This window comes from Callospermophilus lateralis, chromosome 20 (assembly GCF_048772815.1).
Source record: "Callospermophilus lateralis isolate mCalLat2 chromosome 20, mCalLat2.hap1, whole genome shotgun sequence".
Lineage (NCBI taxonomy): Eukaryota > Metazoa > Chordata > Mammalia > Rodentia > Sciuridae > Callospermophilus > Callospermophilus lateralis.
In genome coordinates, this window is record NC_135324.1 from 14713070 (window position 1) to 14735475 (window position 22406).

At 39.7% G+C, this 22406-nt stretch overlaps 1 protein-coding gene across 1 annotated transcript in view; it reads right to left on the bottom strand.

Moving 5' to 3' along the window:
• Positions 1 to 22406, bottom strand: part of Chl1 (cell adhesion molecule L1 like) — a 75705-nt gene that overhangs the window by 42130 nt on the left and 11169 nt on the right. Inside the window, exons 4-8 of the mRNA XM_076841034.1 lie at positions 13723 to 13845; positions 12590 to 12760; positions 11512 to 11559; positions 9972 to 10092; positions 5487 to 5671 (exon numbers count right to left, since the gene is read on the bottom strand). Of these exons, the coding sequence (XP_076697149.1) occupies positions 5487 to 5671; positions 9972 to 10092; positions 11512 to 11559; positions 12590 to 12760; positions 13723 to 13845 (648 nt within the window). The remainder of the gene's footprint in view (positions 1 to 5486; positions 5672 to 9971; positions 10093 to 11511; positions 11560 to 12589; positions 12761 to 13722; positions 13846 to 22406) is intronic.

Below are 22406 nucleotides of genomic sequence, written 5' to 3' on the forward strand. Positions count from 1 at the left end.
TGCTTCTGAATAAATCCAAGCTCCCCAAAAATCTATCCACTGACACAGGAAGTTCCACGGAGTCCGGCACAGTGGCACATGCCCGTAATCCCAGAGTTTGGGAGGCTGAGGCAGGAGGATTGTGAGTTCAAAGCCAGCCTCAGCAAAAGCCAGGCCCTAAGCAACTCAGTGAGACCTTGTCTCTAAATAAAATTACAAAAATAGGACTGGGGAGGTGGCTCAGTGGTCAAATGGCACTGAGTTCCATCCCTGGCACCAAAAACAATATAAAAAAGAAGTTCCAAATAAACTTGACCCTTCTTCATAAACTTTGTGAATGCTTGGATGTTGCGATGTGGTCTTCTCATGCCTCCTTCCCCTGCAGAAGTAAGCAGCTCCTGAGCAGAGGAGGACTTCATCACGCACACTGAGGGAGACTTAGGTAGGGAGACACTGCCCTCCCTTGCAGAGGGGCTGAGACACTCAGAACTCAAGTCCCTAGGGAGATGTAAGAGACTAGTGATCTCCTGAGACCTGGGAGGAAAGTCACTCTTCCTTGGATCTCCTCTGCTAGTCGTGAGGTCTGCTCAGAACAGACATATGTGGAGTACTTTCAAGTGAAAATGCAAGGATCAGTCCCCAAAGAGACTTCAGTGGAAAAGACAGAAGCCACCTGGGCGAGTCGGCAGGCACTGCACCCTGGTGGTCCATGCTCGCCACTGCAGGCAGTTACAGAACACACCAGCTTGTTCACTGCAAGAACACAGGGGGGCAGGGGGAGTTAGCTAAGGGATGGGAAATTGGGGCAGTTGAGGTGCAGGCCAGAGGCAAGAGAGGACAGAGAACAAATAGATGCTTTCCAAAGCTTAGAACAGGCAACTGTATTCCTGAAGGATAAGGCCAAGTTTAAAGGGTGAGATTAAACTAAAAAAAACAAAACAAAAAACAAAAAACAAACAAACAAAAAAAAAAAACATTGAATCCAGAGAAGGATGCAATGACATGGAGACTCATGAAGATGAGGTAGGAGGGTCTCAAGTTCAAGGTCAGCCTGGGCAAATAATGAGATCCTATCTCAAAATACATAGTAAAAAGGGCTGTGGACGTAGCTCAGTGTTAAAGCCCCCAGTCTACTAAAAAAGAGAGAGAAAGAGAGAGAGAGAGAGAGAGAGAGAGAGAGAGAGAGAGAGAGAGAGAGCGAGCGCAAAAAATAGCCAACACTGAAAATTTGGGGGGGCTTACTGAATTTCATTCTTTAATCTATTAACCTGAAATATATGACAAACAGATGAAACTTTATGTTGTAACTTTACCCAATTTAGCATAATTGTAACCAAAAAAAAAAGATGATACATTTATTTTATGCTACTGAAAATAGGGGTGCAAATATCTGATGCCAAGAATGCAAGGAAGATAGTAAGAAGTGTTTATCACAAGGAGGAGAATAAAACAGGAAGTTGACACCTGTCAATCATATGACAGCTGGTATTTTCTTACTGAAATTTTATCAAGGTTCCCACTAAATATTTATACCACAATAAGTCAATTGTTAGGGTCATCAAATTTTGGTTTAATTGCAACTCTTTGGAAAAAAAATATAATATGTACACACACACACACACACACACACACACACTGGGAATTACACCCAGAGGGTGCTTAAATGCTGAACCACATTCTCAGCTATATGTATGTTTGAGTGTGTGAATTATTTAGAGTCAGGGTCTCCCTAAGTTGCTGAGGCTGGCTTTGAACTTGTGATCCTCCTGTCTCAGCCTCCGGAGTCACTGGAATTATAGGCATGTGCCATGGCACCCGGCTAGAAATAGATTTTTTATTTGAAATTAAGATTTTCTTAAGAATACCAATGACTTAGCCAGACATGGTGGCACATATCTGAAATCACAGCAACTCGGAAAGTTGAGGCAGGAGGATCACAAGTTCAAAGCCAGCCTCAGCAATTTCGCAAGGCCTTAAACATTTTAGCAAGACCATGTCTCAAAATAATAAAAAAATAATAATGATAAGATAAAATAAAAGGGGCTGGGAACATGGCTTAGTGCTTAAGTGCCCCTGGGTAAAATCCCCAGTACAGAAAAAAAGAAAGAAGGATTACTTTGGTAACCAATTACATTGGTTATGATTAAAATGCATTAGATTTCACAGTGTCCTTTTAAGACTCAAGCCTATCTTGGATTATATTATAAATGCATAATTATTAATAAAATCTTTTGAATTAAATTTGTAGAATTTAAAAGACTTCACTGATTCAGAGGCTGACAACTCAAAAATTATTAGTGGGGGTTTATTTTTAAGAAATCAGTTGAAGTTAGTGGGGTCATAGTTTATTTCTTGGTTCAGAAATAAATTCCCCATTCCTGTCCAGTATCTCTTCTTAGTGTGTAAATGCCATAATCCTGGACACCTAGAAAGTACAGTGAGGACATCCTATTTTACTCTCATATATTATAGAATCTGAAGTGCGTAAAAGTTTTGGATTTGAGATGTTGTCGGTGAAATGATAAGTGCATAGATTTGGATTGTGTTTTGTAATAGAGAAGAAATATCACAAGTAGAGAGAACACAGGACAAGCTAGACTTCTACAAACCCTAGGATGTTTTCAGAATGGGCTAGATTTTTAGAGTTCCCGGTATAATTAACCTTTCCTGTAATGGCAAGCCCTGGATATTTAATTTGGGTTTCTAAACAAAAGAAGGAGGAGGAGGAGGAGGAAGGGTGGGGGGAATGATGATGATGACTAAAAGTGAACTCCTCCTTCCACAAGATTAATGAAAGTTATATTTACTGCTTTCACCCTTTTAGGGACCAAAAGGGGTCGATGAGAACCATTCTCTCTTTGCATGCATGCGTAAAGAGAAATTCTAAAAATATACTTTCCAGAGCACCTTAAGTAGTTTCTCAATAAAGAGAAAAATGATCAACTCTTCCTCATAAACACATTATTTACATCTTGACAGTGCTACTAGCTGTTTCAGGAGTGGCGAGAACAATTTTATTTTCTTCCAGGAAACCTATATTCCTTTGGAGTCCAACAGTTGACATTTTAAATTGCATAATTAATTTTCACATCTTTGGCTTATGTATTTATTTATTTATTTATTTATTTTGCAAGCCTTGCGTTTCTTTTTGAAAGCTTCGGTCTTAACAGTCAAGAAATCCGTGGCCAGATTGTTAAAATATTCAGCTGCCGTAGTGATGTTCCAGCCATCTGGAAGGATTTTCTGAAACACTCAGCATCTCGGAGTTGCTACAGCTAACAATTACACATGTCTGATTGGTGGGGTTAGTATGTGCTGGGGAGGAGAGGGGGGTTGTAGAAAAATATCCTTGTAGCAGTACGTAGCCCTATCATACAGACACTTCAGAGGATGATTATTAAACTTAGAGGCAAAATAAATCTTTCAAACACTTCCTCTGTGAATATCACTGTGAAGGCTTTATTGTCAAAGGCATATATCTCTGATGCCACGGGGTGAACACAGTGCATAGTATTAGACTTCCTCCTATAGCATTAGACTTTCTCCTCTTGCTAAACCCAAGAAAATGGAATTCTCATCTTTGGTTTTTCTTCCTTTCTATCACAATTCACCATATCCACAGTGGAGAGGGTTTAGAGACACAGTATTGCTCGGAACAAGGTCATTACAAAATCAATTATCTTAACATTTGCTCGTGAGTGGGATTTGTGTCTGAGTCTCTCTTTTTTCACATTAATTAAAACAACAGACCATTACCTAGGTGTTCCTTGGGCAAACCGAAGCTCTCAGAGGTGAACTTTATTGGAATATTAATGGCAGCCCTGGAGAGAAGATCTAAATGGTAGCCTGGGAGAGCAATCCCCTTTCATTGGCTTAGCCTACATGGCACTAAATAAGTACAAATGCAGTAATCATTCCATTAATCTGATCAATGCAGTCAACTTAACCATAGATGGAAGGCCTCAATGTGGTCAGACCCACAGAAAATAGTCTGCATTGGTCAAATTCACAGCAAGATCAGATGATTTGCACTTCTGTCACCCAATCGCCACATTGTGTGGCTTCCCTCTTTATTAAGCGGGGTCATCACTGCCTACTTATCTCTGCAAATACAACAAAAGATGATAAAACTGACCCAGATATCCCACTCTTCAGTCTATACCCAAAGGACTTAAAAACAGCATACTATAGGAACACAGCCACATCAGTGTTTATAGCAGCACAATTCACAATAGCTAAACTGTGGAGCCAACCTAGATGCCCTTCAGTGGATGAATGGATAAAAAATAATGTGGGATCTATACACAATGGAATATTATTCAACATTAAAAGAGAATAAAATCATGGCATTTGCAGGTAAATGGGTGGAGTTGGAGAATATAATGCTAAGTGAAGTTAGCCAATCCCCCAAAAAACAAATGCTGAATGTTTTCTCTGATATAAGGAGGCTGACTCATAGTGGGGCAGGGAGGGGGAGCATGGGAGGATTAGATGATCTCTAGATAGGGCAGAGGGGAGGGAGGGGAAATTGGAGTAGGAAAGATGGTGGAATGAGACAGTCATCATTACCCCAAGTACATGTATGAAGACACGGATGGTATGACTTGACTTTGTGCACAACCAGAGATATGAAAAATTGTACTCTTTCTCTATAATACGGATCATAATGCATTCTGCTGTCGAATCAACACATTAGAATAAATTTTAAAAAGATGGTAAAACCTCCGCTGATCCATGAAGCTTGGATTTACAGAGTTGACTCCTGTACACTGTGTGTTTTGTGCTTTTGAATAGGAATGAACCTTCGTACCATATATATTATACTATCTATTCTTACATCCCTGGTAGCAGCATGCTGAAAACCATGAGAACTCAAGATCCATACAACATATGGAACATCATCCATGCAACATATTGAGAACCATCTCAACTCAAGATACGGGTGAAAAAAAATGTAGAATTCAGGGTAGCGTTACGACAATTTGCCTGGCACGTTTCTTTGGTGAAGAAACTAACGTGCGGAGAAGTGAAATAAAGCCACAGAAAATTACAGACGCCACGAGACGCCAAGTCCAGATGTTGTTCCAGGCATCAGGGAGGATGGTGTGTATCCTAATCTGTCATCTTGGACCTTCCTCCGCATGCTGTTTAAGGTTGGGCCTGATCATATCGAAGTCACTATAGAAGTCATTTGTCACATGGACAAGGTAGGAGAAGAGGTTTAATGAATACATGAACAAATCACCAAGATCATCCCTGTCGATCCTTCACGGGAGACCTTTTCTTGTCCTTTGTCCCTCCCACGTGTCCCTCCCTCCCTCTGGCTTGGCAGGTTCATGACAAACTGGAGTGACTAAAGTGTATTATAATTCTGTGCCCAGGCTCAAGTAAAAAGCTGGGAATCTTCACCTGTTTTAACACTCACAGGACATAGTCCAAGCCCCATTCATGGTAGGAATTCTTTCTCTGTTTCAAGTAGAAACTAAAAACCATCCGGGGAAATGTACCTTCGACGATGACACGAAAATCGTGGCTGGCTGTTCCCAGGTCATTGCTGGCCGTGCAGCGGTAATTCCCTCTGTCCTCGTAGGAGACGTTCTCGATCTTCAAGGTCTTGCCATAATTTTCTTTTGTTTCTCTGCCCTTTGGTAAATCGCCAGCCAATTTCGTCCATTCCACCTGTGGAGTCGGTCTGTAATAAATAAATAAAATATATTACAAGATATTTTCCAAGTGAGAAAAGATTCCTGTAGGTAGGTTGAGGGAGCCAGAGATTATAGCCCTCTTTCCTGTGGTTAATTTGAAAAACCTGATAAAGTAGGACCCAGGAGAGGGAAGCTGGGACTGTCCCTAGGGTCCCCAAGATGGTGGCATTGGGGAAGGTGGCTCAGGTGCAGAGCCAAGTGCATAGCCCACTCATGTCAGGGCAAATTAAGACTTCACAGCGTGTAAAATGATAATCCTGTGGCTTTTCCATTCTTTTTGGGGGGGCGGAGAAGGGTACCAGAAATTGAACACAGGGGCATGGAAACCACTGAGCCACCTCCCCAGCCCTATTGTGTATTTTATTTACAGACAGGTTCTCACTGAGTTGCTTGGTGCCTTGCTGTTGCTGAGCTGGCTTTGAACCTGTGATCCTCTTTTTTCAGCCTCCCAAGCTACTGGAATTACTGATGTAAGCTTTTCCATCTGAGGGCATGTGGGAAAGGAGGCAGGCATCAAATCTCCCTTGCCTCACCCCATAAAACATATGTACAAACCAGGAGCAATAGCACATGCACACTTATAATACCAGCAGCTCAGGAGGCTGAGGCAGGAGGATTCCAAGTTCAAAGGCAGCCTCAGTAACTTAGCAAGGCTCTAAGCAACTAAGGAAGACCCTGTCTCAAAATAAAACATAATAAGGGCTGGGGATGTGGCTCAGTGGTTAAGCGCCCCCTTCTGGGTTCAATTCATAGTATAAAAAGAAAAAACAATACAAACAAGACAAGTGGTAACCTGTCACAGACTTTATGTGCAAGGGAGTTGAGACACACTGGTTTAAAGTGGTACAGCACTTGCTTTGCATGTGTGAGGCACTGGGTTCTATTCTCAGCAGCACATGGAAATAAATAAAATAAAGGTCCATAGGCAACTAAAAAATATTAAAAAGAAAAAGAAAAACCCCCTTATTGTGAAAATTGATGGGATTTTTAAACATGGCTAATTTTAAGTGTTAGAGGACAATTTTATTTTATTTTTCCCTCCCCAGTTGGAATACAAAGGGTGAGTGGCAGAAGGTTGATTTGTTATTTTTATTAACATTGCATGGTCTTCCTTACCATAGTCCTTTTAACCACTAAAACCTGAAAGTTACTGAGTCTGCACTAAACTTGGGTATGGTTACCATCATTTTATCAGTAACGAATCTAAAATTCCACAAAGCTGATTGATTTATTTAAGGTCACAGGAATAAAAAAATGACATATTAGCAGTTCAGCCCATCCGACTCTAATCCTGTCCTTTTTATTACCGTGTGCTTTTCACAGGACTCCCTGTCCTTCTTAACTCTATATTCTTAAAAAATTTGCTTGCCACCAAATTATTAATTATTATCCATTCAATTACTAATTTAATTATTGCTAGTTAATAATTAAGCCATTACCTCAAATTGCTTCTATCAATTATCTCAAATTGTTTGTATGCATAGGCAATGGGTAAAATAATTATTATGCAAAAAAGCACCGCAGGTTAGATGAAGGCCCCTGACACACATCTGTTCTCTCCGCCTTCTGTCAAAGCCCAAGGGCTGACCTGGATTATGGATTGGAAGCAACTACCTTATATTGGACCATGTTTGCGGCACCTGGCACCCGTCCTCAGGAAATTGTAATAATGGTCAGAGAGGAACATGAGAGAGCATTAGGCTTTAAGTTCCTGCCCACACACGGAACAGGAGGAGTAGCCCAGGTCTCCTGCCTACTTGTCTTTCTCTCCATCTGTTACGGGGGCAATCTGCCAAGCCCCAGGATTCTCTGGACCTTGGTGCCTTCAAACAGGAGTTTTTCCTGAGTCTGCTTTAATCGTGCCAGCATCTCACTTTCTACAAGATCTGTTTTACCCCCAGTCCTTGAAAACGACCAATTTTCTAATACTTTTCCCTCCAAAGAATCTAATAAGCTGATTTTGAGAATCACATGAACGAACATGCAATGTTCTCGGAGGGTGGATTCCTGTCGCTGCGAGAACTTCTAGATAGAGTCATACAATTTTGTTTTTTTCTTTTCGAACTTCAGGAACATCTCCGAATAGCACTTGGGCAATGAGGTTTCCAGCCATTCGCTTGATTCTCACATTATCCTGAACTGAGTTAGACTTAGATGTACTTTGCAGCTGGGGACAGGCAGGAGGCAATCCCAGTCCCCTTTCCCTGAGCTTAGAGAAGTGACTTCACTTCTCTCAGAGGGCCCTTGGGTTTCATTGACCTAATGTGCTAATGGGAATAATTACAGTCTCAAAAAGTACGGATGAGGGTAAAATGAGTTAATGTGTGTGAAGTCTAAAAACCAAACGCTTGACACAAAATAAGGGCAGGATGTCTTGGCTATGGTTATAATTTTGTTACTATGAAAGGTTTGTGGTTTAAATTCCCCAGAAAAAAAAAATAGAGTAAATTTCAAAACTTTTTTTTTTTTAAACAATGTGTCACTTTGATCTAGAAAGAGAACACAGGATGTCCAATCCAAACCTTGCATGAATAAGAACTACTTTAAGCCAAACCTCTTGGGACAAGGTTTCAGAATCCCCACATGCTGAACATGGAGCATTCTCTTTACATATCGCTTCATGACACTTTAATTTCTATAAAGCACTTGAGAGCATTTCTATTATGCTGAGGATAGTCTGTTCAGTCAACTCAAAAAGTAAATGATGGCATTTGTGAGTGATCAGTGAAAAGAATTATTGGGAGGTTTGCCCCAACCAATCCACAAAACTTGAAAAAAAATATAACTGTGACCACTGTAAACACATACCAATACAACGCCCCCCCCCCCCGCCAAAAAAAAAAAAAAAAAAACGGTGGTGGTTACCATCAAACTGAGAGTTAGGGCTGTGACCTCCTAACAATGCAGAGACCAAATGTATATCACAGCATATAGAGCATGTCAGAGTATATGGATGATTTGATTCGCACAACCAACCTAGATACATGTTCTGGGTGGAAAGAACAATCTACCAAGCATAGGATTTCTTGAAGCATTAATTTCCATGCCTTTTCTTTATGATCTAATTTAAAATTAGTCACTTGGAATATACACTGAATAATGAATGAGCGACTTTAAAAATTTCAAATCCTTGTTCAATTCAACAGACTCCCCAGAGCCCTTAGTTACAAAGCTGATTAAGGTGTAAATGAATAAACCAGGGTGCCGGGGAAGGAGGAAGATCATTTTCCACGGAATTCCTGATAGTAGAGAGGGATGGTTCCATGCAGATGGATAGTGGTAGATACAGGTGACCTTGTATGAACAAATATTAAATAAGAGGGCACCAGTTTACATAGACTTGAGGAGCTATGTGGTAGGCATTTTCTCAGAGCACAGAAAAAGGTAACATGACACCATCAGTATCAATGTGAGCCTTCTACAATGCAGTTGGAACATCCTTGCTACTCTGTATACAGCAATAGAATGCCTAACCAGAAATATGTATTACCTCCTGTGGGAAACAAAGAACTAGTAGGTAAAGGATCCTAACAAGAGTATGTAAGGCTATGCCTCCCCACACGTAATACTAACTAAATGTTCTGGATAAGAATCCACTGAGCCTATGTCGGCACCAATACACACTGCTTCCTGCTGAATGCCCTGTTGTCCTGTGGTTTTGTGGGAGAACCCTGCAACAGTTACTCAGTAAATATAACAACTCCAAGAGATGACCAAGCAAGGTCCCTTAGGGCTTTGGTGGAGGAATTGGAAAAGCATATTGTTTTTTGAGCTCATTGGGTTTTGACATGAAACTTCCTTAAATTCCGTGGTCTGAACCTGCTTGTGTGCAAAGAGCAGTGGGATAGAATATCAATAAATAAATAGGGGTCCTTGGAAACAAGAAGGGGCAGAGCTGGCACTGTAACAAATAGAAGTGGGACCAGCCAAGCCAGCAAAAAGGGCAAACCTGGTCCAGGAGGACCAGGGCTCAAGGCTGGCAACCTCAGGCTGCAAGGTGCGTAGCCGTCTTAGACCACCGGCTCAGGTAAGGGGAAGGCCACCTTTGTCCTCTCCATTCACAATGTATCACCAATCAACACAGAGGTGTGATGACAAGCCCATTTCAGTCGTGGTCTCAAGTCTGCAGGGTGAAGTCCAAGCCACTTCTTTGAGACATTCGGTAACCAGGGTTATTTTAAAGAAAAGAAGCGAAGCATTTAAAATCATGCATGCAAGCACATTTCTCTCGGATGTCTCATTCTTCAGGGAGTGGACCAAGTCCTGAGCAGGAGCCAGGGTACTCACAGGCCCTCAGCGAAACACTCCAACAGCAGGGTGTCCCCTTTGAGAACAGGCACTGAAGACTCGCCACCACTCTCCGGGGGAGGCAGTAGCAGCCTAGGCTTCCTCTGCTTGATGGAATTTGCTACAAAAGAGAAAAGAAAAGTCAGACATTTTCAAAGGATAGATAGTTAACACTCTGTGGCAATCTAGGTAGGTGTGTGTGCCTATGCGTGTGCACACATATCTATGTACAGACACACATTTCTATGTCCTTGTTGAAACAGACTGCCCTCCCTCTTTGCAGAAAGCGTGGGTTGTCCCTGAGATGTGCTAAGTGCAACGAAAAGTTTTATAAATGTTATGATTTACACCACCTCATCTAATTCAGAAAATCAGCATTATTCCAATAATTTCTCGATGAAGCTCTTAAGTTAATTGATAGGCTATGATTTTATATTCTGCACTTTAACCAGGCTGCACCATGCTTAATGGTTATGTGATCTTTAAAATAAAATTAATTAATGTGCTTAAGTATTTGATAAGGTTTCTATTAAAATACACCCTTCCTGGACTTTGCATTCAGATTTCTGATGGAAGGAGCCTAGGGCCTTGCTAAGTTGCTGAGGCTGGCCTCAAACTTGTGATTCTTCTGCTTCAGCTTCCTGAACTGCTAAGACTACAGGTGTGTGACAACACACCTGGCTGAAAAGATTTCAACTCAGTGTTAGAAGATACAGAAAAATATACATTGAAATTATTGATCGCCAAGAAAACTACTGTAGATGAATCAGCCCACCTTAACTCTGAGGGTATGCCAAGGGGGGCCCTCAGTCACCTCTGCTGATATCTCCAGTGCATTAGAAATCCGAGTTCAGTCTCTAGTCCACGTGATAGGAGAGGACTACTCATTGCATTTCTGTAAATGATTCTTCTAACCTTAGAAAACCAATCTACTCTCTAATTAAGCTTGAGACATCCTACATTGAACATAATTTCTGATGAATGATCTATGGAAACAAATAAAATTAAAGATTCCATAGATAAATGAGTGGGGAAATTATTTCCAACTATATTCTTTCTCAGAGAAGCACAATGCATAATGGCCTATTAAGTATTTTATGAAGTCTTACAGGAAAAACAAAACATGCATGTAACACAGTGTTTCTCTATTTCTCTTGACACTTAGCTATACAAAAAGGAAGGGAAAAATTGAACGGCTATCAACCTCATAAACCATGAGACATTTTGAGAGACCCCAAATAATTATTCCATCAAATATATACATTATACTATAGCTATCTATCTGCATGTTACTTCTATTAGTTGTAATTTTTTCATTATATTTAAAAAGCTACAGATTTATAGAGACAACTCCTTTTGCATGTAAGAAGAGAAGGGAGATAACTATAGCTTCTATGCTAGTCTCTTAATAAGAATATTACCATTTTAATAACTTGTGAAGGTAGTAAAGAAAAAAAAAAAACTCAAATTCTGAGGTGAAATGAGCTACTTTGGGTGAAAAAAAAATGAGAACAGTCTATACATGCCAAGTTTGACTTACCCTTGGAACTAATTTCTGTGGATGAACTTGAATCATTAGCATGCTTTACTGAAATATAAAAAAAAATATGGAAGAAAAGAAAACACATACATAATGGAAGATGCTGATATCAAGAAAGAATGAAAAATCAAATACTTTTTTGGTCAGGAAAATTACAACATGAGGTTGAACCAGGCTTCACTAGAACATTGGAGTAGAGGTTTACGTGGAAAAAGGATTTTTAGAGGAGCTAGCTTCCTCTTGAATCACCAAATGTTAATCCAGTTGGGGAGGATACAAGTCACAGCTGCATTAAAGAGAAATTAGGATCCTCAAAAAAAAAAAAAAAAAATGTTGTAGTGAAGCCTGGCACCGTGTGCATTCATACATAATCACGAAAAACTCATGTACCAAATTAGACAATGGGATGGTGATGCCAACTTTCAATATACCAGGGCCAATTATGCAGTCGGGGAACTGTTGGGGATTATCTCTTCCCTTTGAATCTTATGGTTCTTCCTCCCACTAATTACTTTTTTCCCATTTGGGAACCCAGACTGGCATCTGCAGAATCAAGTAGGAAAGAAGGGGGCAATTGGAATAACTTTTGCCAATTTGGTCCGAGGACAAAGAAAAAGCTTGATGTGATGGAAATGTTAATACCAGACTCTTTGTATTTTTTGACTCTTTGTGATATTCTCTCCCATTTTCAGCCTGCTAGTTTACCCAAGGTCACGGTCAATCAATGCCTGAGACAGGCTTAGGGGAGGAAAAAAAAAAAAAAAGAAAAGAAAGAAAACCCTGGGATTTCACTGTGCATTTCAACCACTGAAAATGCCTGGATCCTGCAGACGTCAAATGAAACCCATTTGTACTGTGAATTGAGATTTGATTTTTTTTTTTTTTCTGGCTGCCAGAGACAGAGCTACTGTGGACCTGCAGCTGCAGATGTCTCTTTCATCTGGATGCAGTCTCTAGAGTTGCACTCAACAATGATGGAAAAGACCAGCCTGTCTTTAACTGTCTTCACTCAGGATGAAATTATACACCATATTTGCATTCAGTGCACGCGATGCCATGATAAATTATTTGGACTTACAACTGTTCACTGTGAGCTTCATTGGCATCTTTTGTACGATCGTCCTTAGTCTTGGGAATGCAGCAAAGCAACAATAATCGTTCCGACTGTCTTTTTCTTCCACGTTTGCAAAGTACAGATCTCCCTTTTGGCTCATGTATACTCTCTCATCCTGTTCGATGTGTTCTAATTCTGAAAAGAAATACCTTATCGTCAAATACCTTATCATCATTTTTATTTCTTGTCTGTTATTTATTTGACTTGATTTTTCTTATCTTTTTTTTATTGGTTTGATTTTTTCTTATGGACAAGAAATCCTTGCGTTCAAATTCTTCTTACCATCTAGGTCTCTCTACCTGTGCTGTGCTGGTCTACAATGGCTTATCCAAAACTTGATCAATTGAGATCAAGGTCTACTTCTTACTTTCATTTGCTTCGGATGGTTTTTCTTTAAAACAGAGCTCCCCCAAAACTGATGTCTATAATATTAACCTCCCTGTCCTGGAGGTAGCCTGGGAAGTTCTAGTGTGACTGGAATGTGGAAATTTTGACGGTAGCCAGGAGTAGCTGCATTTGCTACTTCCTGAGTGCTGGACAAATATTTTTCTCTGTGGGCCACAGTGAAACGCACATCCAGGAAGACGGCTAAGACTCACTAGACGTGACCTCTACAGGAGCCTGAGATTTCAGATCGAGAGTCAGCAAGCCTTTTAGAAAATTGAGCACCAAGGCGGATACTAAATATGCTGTGGGTCACTGCATTTAGTGGGTAGAACATTACTCACAGAGACAAAGGAAACCAGCAACGTAATCAAGTCCTCCTCCACTCTAGCACAGCCTATATACCCAGGGTAGACCAGTTGTTTTGGAATATGGAAACTATCCTTTTACAGACACACTCAGGCATCTGGAAAACCTCTCCTCTTTGAAATATGATAAAAATCAAGAGATACCTTTAGTACTTTTCTAGTGTTTTCCGGTACACTCTGTTCAGTATGTATTTAGGATGAGGGATAAGATTTCATTGGATCTCATTTTACAAACCTACTTGAGTCGACATGGATACTGTTATAAGAATATTTTATTTTTTGGATTTTTTATGTGATTTCCATGATGCACGATGCCCCCCTCCCCCGGGACAGAGCATTACTTACCTATATTCATCCAATAAATGTGTAGGGGCGGGAGACCTTTAGGAGGAGTACACTGGAGAACGATAGGATCTCCTTCCTCTACCTCCAGAGGCTCAATTTTTTCTTTTGGAAATTTGGGAACACCTGGCATGAAGATCATTTTAAGACATTATTTCAAAATGAGCTTTTCATGTCAGCTAATATCTTAATAAATTCTCCATTTAAAAAAATATATATATATATATAAAAACATTTTTAGGACACTCAACCCTTGTTCTGACATTTGCCCTATAGAGGTAAGCACTAGAAAGACTCTGATACACATTCTCATGCAACTTTGCAAATCACTTCTGCACTGTGAAGTCCTAGAGAAAGACATTTTTTGCTATGTGACATCAATAAGGCAAAAATACACCTGCACGTATCTTTCAGAGCAGGGGTACAAATCACAGGGTTTGCTCTTTTTTTTAGTTTTGATAGACATGGACTCTTTTCTCTCCAAACACTGTGATTTCTTTTTTGGCCATGGTGTATTCTCTATCTCTTGCTTTAGTGCAAAGGCCTTGAATGTGACTGGTAACTATTCCATTCGGAGTAAAAACCACATAAAAAAAAAAAGTTTTTTTCAAAGCCCACGTGGGAAAAATCACAAAAACATAATGAAAAAGTCAAACAGGACTACTTTAAGTTGCAAAGAGAGCCAACCATCTTGGAGTCACTCCAGTAAATGAAACCTTAAGTGAAATGAAATTGATGTAGGAAACTTTCTAATATTTCCACCTATGGTCTCCTTCTCATATTGAAGTCAATTACCTGAAAGAAAAATCCAGTTACAACGGGGCTATAAGTCAGAACTGCAGAATGTGAAGTACAAAATCGATGTTTAAAATTGTTCTGAGTATTTACAAGGATATTCAAAATGCATACTGCCTGGATATTATATGGGCGCCTTTCAACTTTCTTGAAATTTGCATTCTAGAGTTAGGCAAACTCTGGTGGAGAAAATAACCTCATGAAGAAATTAATAACAGTCCTGCCCTGATGGAATTTATTAACAGGTTTCTCCATTGTTATCTTTTTTGATTAAGTTGTGATTCACAACCAATCATCCTTTTTCTTGGAAATCCAAAACCCTTCTTATTATTGCAGTCTCTTTTGAGAAGCTTTGTGCATTTCCTGTACATTGTCATGCATCCTTTCAAACTCAACCCCAACTCTTGAGTAGTTGAGGGTATTTGCTGACATTTCTCTTATGGTTGCACTGGCTGTTTACAATAAATTGCTTTTTGTCTAAATTCAGGGGCCTTTCAAAGCTTAGCATTGCAGGAGGTTGCTGTGGGGTCACTGCAATGTCTCTGCAATTTGGGAAAAGCACACTTTAGTTCTCTTTCTAATTCAGCCGTGCCACAGTGCTTCAGTAGATGGATTCCCTCTTGATCAAATCATCCAATCAGATGTCTCTTGGGAACATATTTGAAATGACGAGCGGCTGTGAATCATGCTTCTGGGAGAAGTAGCACAAAATTCCAGCTCAAAGTACATTCAGTAAACTCACTCTGCTAAGATCCTAGGTAGAAAATATCATTGGCAGCTATTTGGTAAAGCATTGGTTTCCATCGAAGGCTAATGTTATTCAAGTCATTCTGGAGGAAGAACACCTTAGATGTAGCAACTGATACAAAACTGTCAGGTGCCCAGTGCTTCAAATACAAATCACCTATTTAGTGTTACTTGTTATAACTGAAGTTCAAAACAAGCACACTGCACCATTAGGCAACTGTTTAATCTGTTTATTTTCAGTTACCAAGAGCAAAAGAGGCAAGGCAAAGTAGATCAGAAAATGGAAGGGCCGTAATAATCCTCCATAATAAGCCAACTTTACAAGGCTTAATGTAAATACACAGGTCGCTGGATGATATCTACAGTAAAGTAGATAATTAATAAGGTGCATCAATACCTAATTGGAGAACTGATTTCTCAGAGCATTCAGGGAAATTTAATGATTCAGAGAGTGCAACTAGGGAAGCTCAAACACACCCTCATTACTTAAATGTAGATTATAAAATTCTAGTTATAAAACTGTAAATATGTAACCCAACTGGCTTCTAAAGCATCAATAATGAAAAAAGGAAAGGAGAGAAAATTTATAAATCTACCAAACCCTTTTACAAGGCCATAAATCTTTGGGACAGCTTTTAACTAAAGACAAAATTAGTATCAGGAAAAGGAAAGAATATTTATATATTTATTAATTAAAGTTTCAGAAGGAACACGTTAAAGGAAATTAATTTGTCAGGATGTTTTAGATCTTACTTGACTTTGAAACTAGTGAGTCTGCTCCTGTTCTCAAAAGTGCAAAAAGTTTAACATTCACGGATAAATGTTAGATTTAATTAACATAATGCAAGGGTGAGCACAGAGTCGACCTCAATTCAAAGAAGACATGACTCTATATAATAACAAGTCAAATAGCCGGGCGCACACCTGTAAACCCAGCAGCTCAGGAAGCTGATGCAGGAGGATTGCAAGTTCAAAGCCAGCCTCAGCAACTTAGGGAGGCCCTAAGCAACTTAGCGAGACCCCGTCTCTAAATAAAATATAATAATAAAAAAAAGGACTGGGGATGTGACTCAGTGGTTAACTACCCCTGGGCTCAATCATCGTACCAAGAAAAAAAAAAAAAAATAGTCAAGCCACTAACTTACCAATTGTGCTTTTCTTATGACATACATTAGCATTATTGAGTGTGGACAAATGAGACTATAAAAAGTAAATTGTGGGCTGGGGATGTGGCTCAAGCGGTAGCGCGCTCTCCTGGCATGTGCGGGGCACTGGTTCGATTCTCAGCACCACATAAAAATAAAATAAAGATGTTGTGTCCACTAAAACTAAAAAATAAATATTAAAAAATTCTCTCTCTCTCTCTTTAAAAAAAAAGTAAATTGTAAAACAATAATTTTTGTGCATGTGATGCAACTACACTCTTCTGGCTTGCCAATATATTTCCAAGGGGAACTCCACCAACATCAAAAATCATGGTTTTTGGTTTTTTTAAAATTTATATACAACAGCGGAATGCATTACCATTTTTATTACACATGCAGAGCATGATTTTTTATATCTCTGGTTGTTTACAAAGTATATTCACACCAATCTGTGTGTTTACACATGTACTTTGGATAATACTGATCATCACATTCCACCATCATTTATAACCTCATGCCCCCTCCCTTCCCCTCCAGCCCCTCTGCCGTAACCATGAATGGACGTCACCGTGAATGTCCTCTCTGTACAGGGATCAGAATCTACTCTACATCAGAATCTACCTAAGCAGGACTTACAGAATGTCCACAAATCCCATCAACCACGACCAGATGTTTCCTTTCCAAATAACATCAAATCAGCTAATCAGGCACATGGCAACTTTCGTCTCCCGAATGTTCTCAAAGAGGCTGAGTATGAAGTACAGTGAAGAAATTTCTAGGAACCACCCCAAGAATGTAAGTGACACTTAAATATGTTCCTGTTGGGCTTCTTCATAACTTCCCCTTGGTCTCCTTCAAGCCCAGCACACCTGTGAATATGAACTCTGTGGGAGTTGAGTTCTAAAACTTCAGGTGCTGCCAGTGAGCTCTGAAAACTCATCATCTTGATTCTTTCAATCCAACATACAGAAAAAAAAAATAACTTCTTTGGATGACAATAGAGAAGGCTTTGACAGAAGGTTTTGTATCTAGAAGATATGCCACAGGATAAAGTGGTTTCTAGCCTGAGCAATGCCCCTGTACCATCTCACTAATAACTTTACCTTTCAGGGAGTTTCAGTAGAATTCACACCTGTGTCACTTGGAGGTAAAAGGAATTGGTGACTTCACCACTACCAAGTTATGGAACACTGCAGATTTTCTTGGGCCTTAAAGAAATAAAGTTAAAGGTTTCCCTGCTATATGATTCTGCTATTCTACTACCAAGCTACTTTTTCAATCACTGAGCCACATCTCAAAAAAAAAAAAAAAAAAAAATATATATATATATATATATATATATATATATATATATATATATATATTGTTGTTGTTGTTGTTGTTGTTTTGAGGCAGGGCCTTGCTAAGTTGCTTAGGGCCTCGCTGAATTGCTGAGGCTGGCTTTGAACTTTTGATCCTTCTGCCTCAGTCTCCTGAGCCACTGGGATTAAAGGTGTGGGCCACCACACCTACCCCAAGCTATTTTCAAGGAAGCACATCTTTCTGCATAATTAGAGCATATGTAACCTGAACCATCAGAGTAGATGGTGTATAACACCATAAGGCATCAAGTCACACCTATGAACTCTGAAGTCAGTATCTTTGGGTTAACCGCTACCTTGGTCCTTGAATTTTCTTAGGTAACATGCTTCAGTATCCTCATTTGTAAAATGCAAAACACGGTGACAACTAACTCACTTGATTTGTGTCAAAGTTTAAATATCATATTTCATATGAACCAACTGAAATAATCCCTGGCATTTCAAAAGCGCTCAAAATACATGGTAACTATTCAGATATTGCACCCTTGCAGGGTACACACAGCCACATGCCTAGAGATGAGACCAGCAAAGGACTGGAGGGCTCTCCTCAGCTGCTGCCCTGGATGCTCCTTGTAAGCCTGTATTTTAACAACCTTGGTGATTTTATACAGAGAGTTGAAAGAGGAAGTGGAGAGGGGAGTGGAGACTGCATATTCCATGCACAGCCTATGATTTATTTATTGAATTATTCCCCCCTACCCATCCCTGGGCTAATCTTTCTTTGCCAAAGAGCTCTATCTATTTTGACTTGCCTCTCTGTTTACAGAACGGGCCTGGTGAGCTTTTGAGTGCCGTAGATTCTGCTTCAATGTGCTTGGCACATGGCTTCTAGCCCGCCGTCATTATCATGAATGCAGGCTACTGAGCTTCCAGGCTGAATTTCCCCCCACCCCCAGCTTCCATCTGTAAGGAGATTTAACTGATTCCCATTTCCTGTAGAGTACCCCATTAATCCACTTAGGACCGCAGACTTCCTTTCAGCCCATGAGCTTCTAATGAATCCCCGTGGAGGAAGGAACTCCAATGCAGCCTGCTTCATGCCCGTCATTCACGAACCCTGATGAATGAGTGCAAAGCCCTCAGCCATAGTTAAACCCTGAACATTCAAAGTTGTCCTCTCAACTGAGCAAACCGATCGTCTTTGGTGGGTTTGCACATAGTAACAGACTCGTGTTTTATTCCTTCCCCTACCCCTCCCAAACCAGAATGGTAAGAAGCCCAGGTTTGGTCTTCAGGTAAATTGTCCTGAGGAATTTGAGGAAGATATGCAAATGCAGGGAGCGTGCACATTAGTCACTCTAATTGGGTTTTATTAAAACATTATATAGATGATTTCATCTCTGAGTCCACCATTTCTTAGATTATTTCCATCGCATGTGGACACTGAGTGATTACTTTTATTCTTTCTTTTCTTCGTCAGCCTCTGCAGGATAAATCAATCACTAACAATATGCATTCATGCAGCATTTCCAAAGCAATGAAAGGAGGGAGGATATGATAGCCCACCATCTTTCTTACTTTTAAGGATTCTAATTAATTTGTACGACAATCTCCAACAAGGACACCACTAAATGCTTTAAAGACACCAGACACTTTACAACAGCACATTTATAATAGCCAAGGAAGTGGAAATAATCGAAGCAGTCACCAACATATGAATAGAAGAAAAAAGAAAACAATGAGGTTCATCCATATGATGGATTATTACTCAGGAACAGAAAGGAGCAAGTACTGAGATATTCCACTGCACGCATGAACTGCCGAAAACAAACAAACAAACAAACAAAAACACTACGAGAAAGAAACCATGTGGAAAAAAAACTGTCTATGATTCCTTTTGCATAAAATGTTCAGGAAATTAAATTTAGAGAAGGAAAAATTTGATGGGTCAGTAACAATGGCTGATAGGTGGGAAAAGAGATTACGTGCAAATGAGCAAAGAGAAGTTTGAAGGGGATATTGGAATTGTTTAAATACAAAATCACAATGATGTTGCACTAAATATTTTTTTTTTTAACTAAAAAAGTCCCTTACTGTGCATTTAATACAGTTAAAACCATGACGTGGCCAAGATAGCTCGAAACATACGGTGCGGAAAAGATGTTAAAAGACCCTTTTAACAAACGGTGCTGGGAAAACTGGAAATGCATACACAGAAGAATGAAGTGCAACCTCATCTCTCACCCTGCACAAAGGCCAATGTGGACCAAAGATATAGGAATTAGATGAGAAATCCCACAACTTCAAGAAGAAAATGTAGGCTCAACACTCCAACATGTCAGCACTTCTTGAACAAGACTCCTAAAGCACAAGAAATAAAAAACAAATATCAAGAAACTATGATGGGCAGTGGCACATGCCTGTATTTCAGTGGCTTGGGAGGTTGAGACATGAGGATCATGAGTTCAAAGCCAGCCTCAGCAAAAGTAAGGTGCTAAACAACTCAGTGAGACCCTGTCTCTAAATTTTGTATATCTATCTATCTATCTATCTATCTATCTATCTATCTATGGGCTGGGGATGTGGCTCAGTGATTGGGGGCCCCTGAGTTTAATCCCTGGTAACCCCTCCACCAAAAAAAAAAGTCGGATGCATCAAACTACAAAGCTTCTGCATAGCAAAGGAAACAGAGTTTGAAAAAAGACCCTACAGAATGGATGATCTTTGCCACCTGCTTCTCAGATGGGAATTAATATCCAGAATATGCAAAGAACTCAAAAAAAAGAAGAAGAACAGACATTTCTCAAAATAAGACATCCCTCAAAAGGAATTTCTCAAAAGAAGAAATAGCAATGGGCAATCAATATATGGAAAAATGTCCAACATCTCTAGCAATTAGAGAAATGCAAGTCAAAACTGCACTGAAATTTCATCACTCCAGTCAGAAGGGCAAGCATGAAAAATTCAACTAATAATAAATGTTGGCAAGAATGTGGGGGAAAAGGCACACTTGTATGTTGTGGGTGGGACTGCAAATTAGTGCAACCGCCATGGAACGTAGTATGGAGATTCCTCAAAAAAACAGGAATGGAACCACCACATGACCCAGCAATTCCACTTCTCGGCATATATCCAAAAGATTTCAAATCAGCACAGGATAGTGACACAGCCACATCAATGTTTATAGCAGCACAATTCACAATGGCCATGCTGTGGAACCAGCCCAGGTGCCCTTTCATAGATGAATGGAGGAGAAAGAAAGTGGAGTATTATTCAGTCATAAAGAAGAATGGCATTATGGCATTTGCCAGTGAAGAATGGAAGTGAAGAATATTATGCTAAGTGAAATGAACCAGTCCCAAAAAGTCAAAGGTAAAATATTTTCTCTGATATGAGGAAACTAATCCAAAATAGAAGGAGAAGTAAGAATTACAGAAAAGGAAAAAATAGGAGAGAGAAAGAAAAAAAAGTGAGATGGAATTTCATCAAAATAGAGGAAAGATCAGTGGAATGAAACTCAGTGAGCTTTTGTATATGTGTGTATGGATGTGGACGGTGGGTACCAGTATTTGGTGTATCCACAGGACACTAATTAACAAAGAAAAAGTGAATTGTAAGTGGATTGAAGAGGGATCAGGGGAGTGGATTGGAGTGGGCTTTGGTCCATGATTTTGTGATTATGTCAGGGTGTATCCTGGTGTTGTATATAACTAAAAAGGATTCTGAAAATCAGAGAACAGAAAAATCAGTAGAAGTTGGGATAGATTAGAATGTTACATGGAGAGACCTGATTTGATTCCTAAAGGGTACTATAATAAGTACCATTATGTATATAATTATATTAAACTCTATGGATAGTTTATAATGAAGGCAAAAAAAAAAGTTTCTATTTCCCACATACACACACACTACCACACCCACATTAAGTCCTATATTATTACCTACCACTATGGCTGGGGTACCAAAGGCCTATGTGTTAGAAGCTTGGTCCACAAGGTGGCGCTGTTGGTAGGTGGCAAGACTTTGAGGGGCGGGGTCTAGTGAGAGGTCCTTAGGTTATTGGGGGCGTGTCCTTCTAGGAGATAACATCTCCTTGGTCCCTTCCTCTTTCTCTTTCCCCAGGCTCATCATGTAAGCAGGTTTTGGACTCTCTCACACTCGCTCCATGATGTCTGCCTCAATACAGGCCCAAAGCTATGACATCAGCCCACCATGGAAATAGAACCTCCAAAACCATGGGCCCAAATAATTTTTTTCACTTCATAAGTTATTATTTTTTATAAGGATAGAAAGCTGACTGTATTACACCTAGGAAAATGGATGGCATATGAGAAGAGCTTAATGAAGGCTTGTTGACTAGTTCACTGACTAAATCCCTATGCTACATCTTAGAAAACCAATTTAGTTCAATGACTTCTCAAGTATGTGTAAATGGTACATTCTGCTTGTTGGGCTTTTTTTTTTTTCTTCACTCTTTCCGCAGGAAACTAAACGGAAATATTGTTGAAAATAGAAAGAACTAAACAATGTGTATAAAAGTCTGCATTTATAGTGAACAACAACTGAAATGGCAAAGCTCCTATTAATATAAAAGAAGAATCGACTCTCTAAAGCTGAAGAGGAAAATCCATTGTTAGAGGTTGTGTCGGAAGTTTTAAATGGTCTCAGATTGATAAACTCCTAAGGACTGGAGTGATGG